At 47.9% G+C, this 2500-nt stretch overlaps 1 protein-coding gene across 1 annotated transcript in view; it reads left to right on the plus strand.

Annotated features, from left to right (window-relative positions):
• Window positions 1–2500, plus strand: part of LOC112226415 (collagen alpha-1(XI) chain) — a 200433-nt gene that overhangs the window by 139797 nt on the left and 58136 nt on the right. Inside the window, exon 36 of the mRNA XM_042308330.1 lies at window positions 684–791. Coding sequence (XP_042164264.1) covers window positions 684–791 — 108 coding nt within the window. The remainder of the gene's footprint in view (window positions 1–683; window positions 792–2500) is intronic.

The following is a 2500-nucleotide window of genomic DNA, read 5'->3' on the forward strand; positions in this document are numbered from 1 at the left end:
GACCTAAGGGCCCTAACGTAAGTACCCTTCCCAGGACCTAAGGGCCCTAACGTAAGTACCCTTCCCAGGACCTAAGGGCCCTAATGTAAGTATCCTTCCCAAGACCTAAGGGCGCCTTATTAAGTACCCTTCCCAAGACCTAAGGGCCCTAACGTAAGTACCCTTCCCAGGACCTAAGGGCCCTAACGTAAGTACCCTTCCCAAGACCTAAGGGCCCCTTATTAAGTACCCTTCCCAAGACCTAAGGGCCCCTTATTAAGTAACCTTCCCAAGACCTAAGGGCCCTAACATAAGTACCCTTCCCAAGACCTAAGGGCCCTAATGTAAGTACCCTTCCCAAGACCTAAGGGCCCTAACGTAAGTACCCTTCCCAAGACCTAAGGGCCCTAACGTAAGTACCCTTCCCAAGACCTAAGGGCCCTAACATTAGTACCCTTCCCAAGACCTAAGGATCTTAACATTAGTACCCTTCCCAAGACCTAAGGATCTTAACATTAGTACCCTCCCCTCTACTTTAAAATTGTTGATGGTACAAAGTAAAATAGTTCATGGTTATCGTCTACTTCAACCATGTGGTCCGTACTAATTGAACCTGTCCATCTCATCTCCCTCAGGGCCCCCCTGGTAAAGACTTCAACCATGTGGTCCGTACTAATTGAACCTGTCCATCTCATCTCCCTCAGGGGCCCCCTGGTAAAGACGGACTGCCTGGTCACCCTGGACAGAGAGGAGAGACAGGTTTCCAGGGAAAGACTGGCCCACCTGGGCCTGGAGGTGTTGTAGGACCTCAGGTAAGGTTCAAACATGGCCGCTAATAAGCATAAACATGAAACGGGGGTCTTCTGTAGCATTTGGTAGAGAATGTTGCTTACAATGCCAAGATAGTGGGTTCAATTCCTGGGACCACCCACACGTACAAAATATATGAACACATAAGTCGCTTTGAATAAAAGCTTCTGGTAAATTATAAAAATATATATCTTTGAATCATTGTTCTGCAATATATATTTTTTTTAATTTATGTGTTATTTTACCAGGTAAGTTGACTGAGAACACGTTCTCATTTACAGCAACGACCTGGGGAATAGTTACAGGGGAGAGGAGGAATGATGAGACAACGACCTGGGGAATAGTTACAGGGGAGAGGAGGAATGATTAGACACCTGGGGAATAGACAGGGGAGAGGAGGGAATAGTTACAGGGGAGAGGAGGAATGATTAGACAACGACCTGGGGAATAGTTACAGGGGAGAGGAGGAATGATTAGACAACGACCTGGGGAATAGTTACAGGGGAGAGGAGGAATGATTAGACAACGACCTGGGGAATAGTTACAGGGAGAGGAGGAATGATTAGACAATGACCTGGGGAATAGTTACAGGGGAGAGGAGGAATGATTAGACAACGACCTGGGGAATAGTTACAGGGGAGAGGAGGAATGATTAGACAACGACCTGGGAATAGTTACAGGGGAGAGGAATGGACGACCTGAATTGATTAGACAACGACCTGGGGAATAGTTACAGGGGAGAGGAGGAATGATTAGACAACGACCGGGGGGAATAGTTACAGGGAGAGGAGGAATGATTAGACAACGACCTGGGGAATAGTTACAGGGAGAGGAGGAATGATTAGACAACGACCTGGGGAATAGTTACAGGGGAGAGGAGGAATGATTAGACAATTAGACCTGGGAATAGTTACAGGGGAGAGGAGGAATGATTAGACAACGACCTGGGGAATAGTTACAGGGGAGAGGAGGAATGATTAGACAACGACCTGGGGAATAGTTACAGGGGAGAGGAGGAATGATTAGACAACGACCTGGGGAATAGTTACAGGGGAGAGGAGGAATGATTAGACAACGACCTGGGGAATAGTTACAGGGGAGAGGAGGAATGATTAGACAACGACCTGGGGAATAGTTACAGGGGAGAGGAGGAATGATTAGACAACGACCTGGGGAATAGTTACAGGGGAGAGGAGGAATGATTAGACAACGACCTGGGGAATAGTTACAGGGAGAGGAGGAATGATTAGACAACGACCTGGGGAATAGTTACAGGGGGAGAGGAGACAGGAGAGGAGGAATGGGGAATAGTTACAGGGGAGAGGAGGAATGATTAGACAACGACCTGGGGAATAGTTACAGGGGAGAGGAGGAATGATTAGACAACGACCTGGGGAATAGTTACAGGGGAGAGGAGGAATGATTAGACAACGACCTGGGGAATAGTTACAGGGGAGAGGAGGAATGATTAGACAACGACCTGGGGAATAGTTACAGGGGAGAGGAGGAATGATTAGACACCTGGGGGAATAGTTACAGGGAGAGAGGAGGAATGATTAGACAACGACCTGGGAATAGACAGGGAGAGGAGATTAGACAGGGAATAGAGGGGAGGGAGGAGGAATGATTAGACAACGACCTGGGGAATAGTTACAGGGGAGAGGAGGAATGATTAGACAACGACCTGGGGAATAGTTACAGGGAGAGGAGG

Source organism: Oncorhynchus tshawytscha, linkage group LG28 (assembly GCF_018296145.1).
Source record: "Oncorhynchus tshawytscha isolate Ot180627B linkage group LG28, Otsh_v2.0, whole genome shotgun sequence".
NCBI classification, from domain to species: Eukaryota; Metazoa; Chordata; class Actinopteri; order Salmoniformes; family Salmonidae; genus Oncorhynchus; species Oncorhynchus tshawytscha.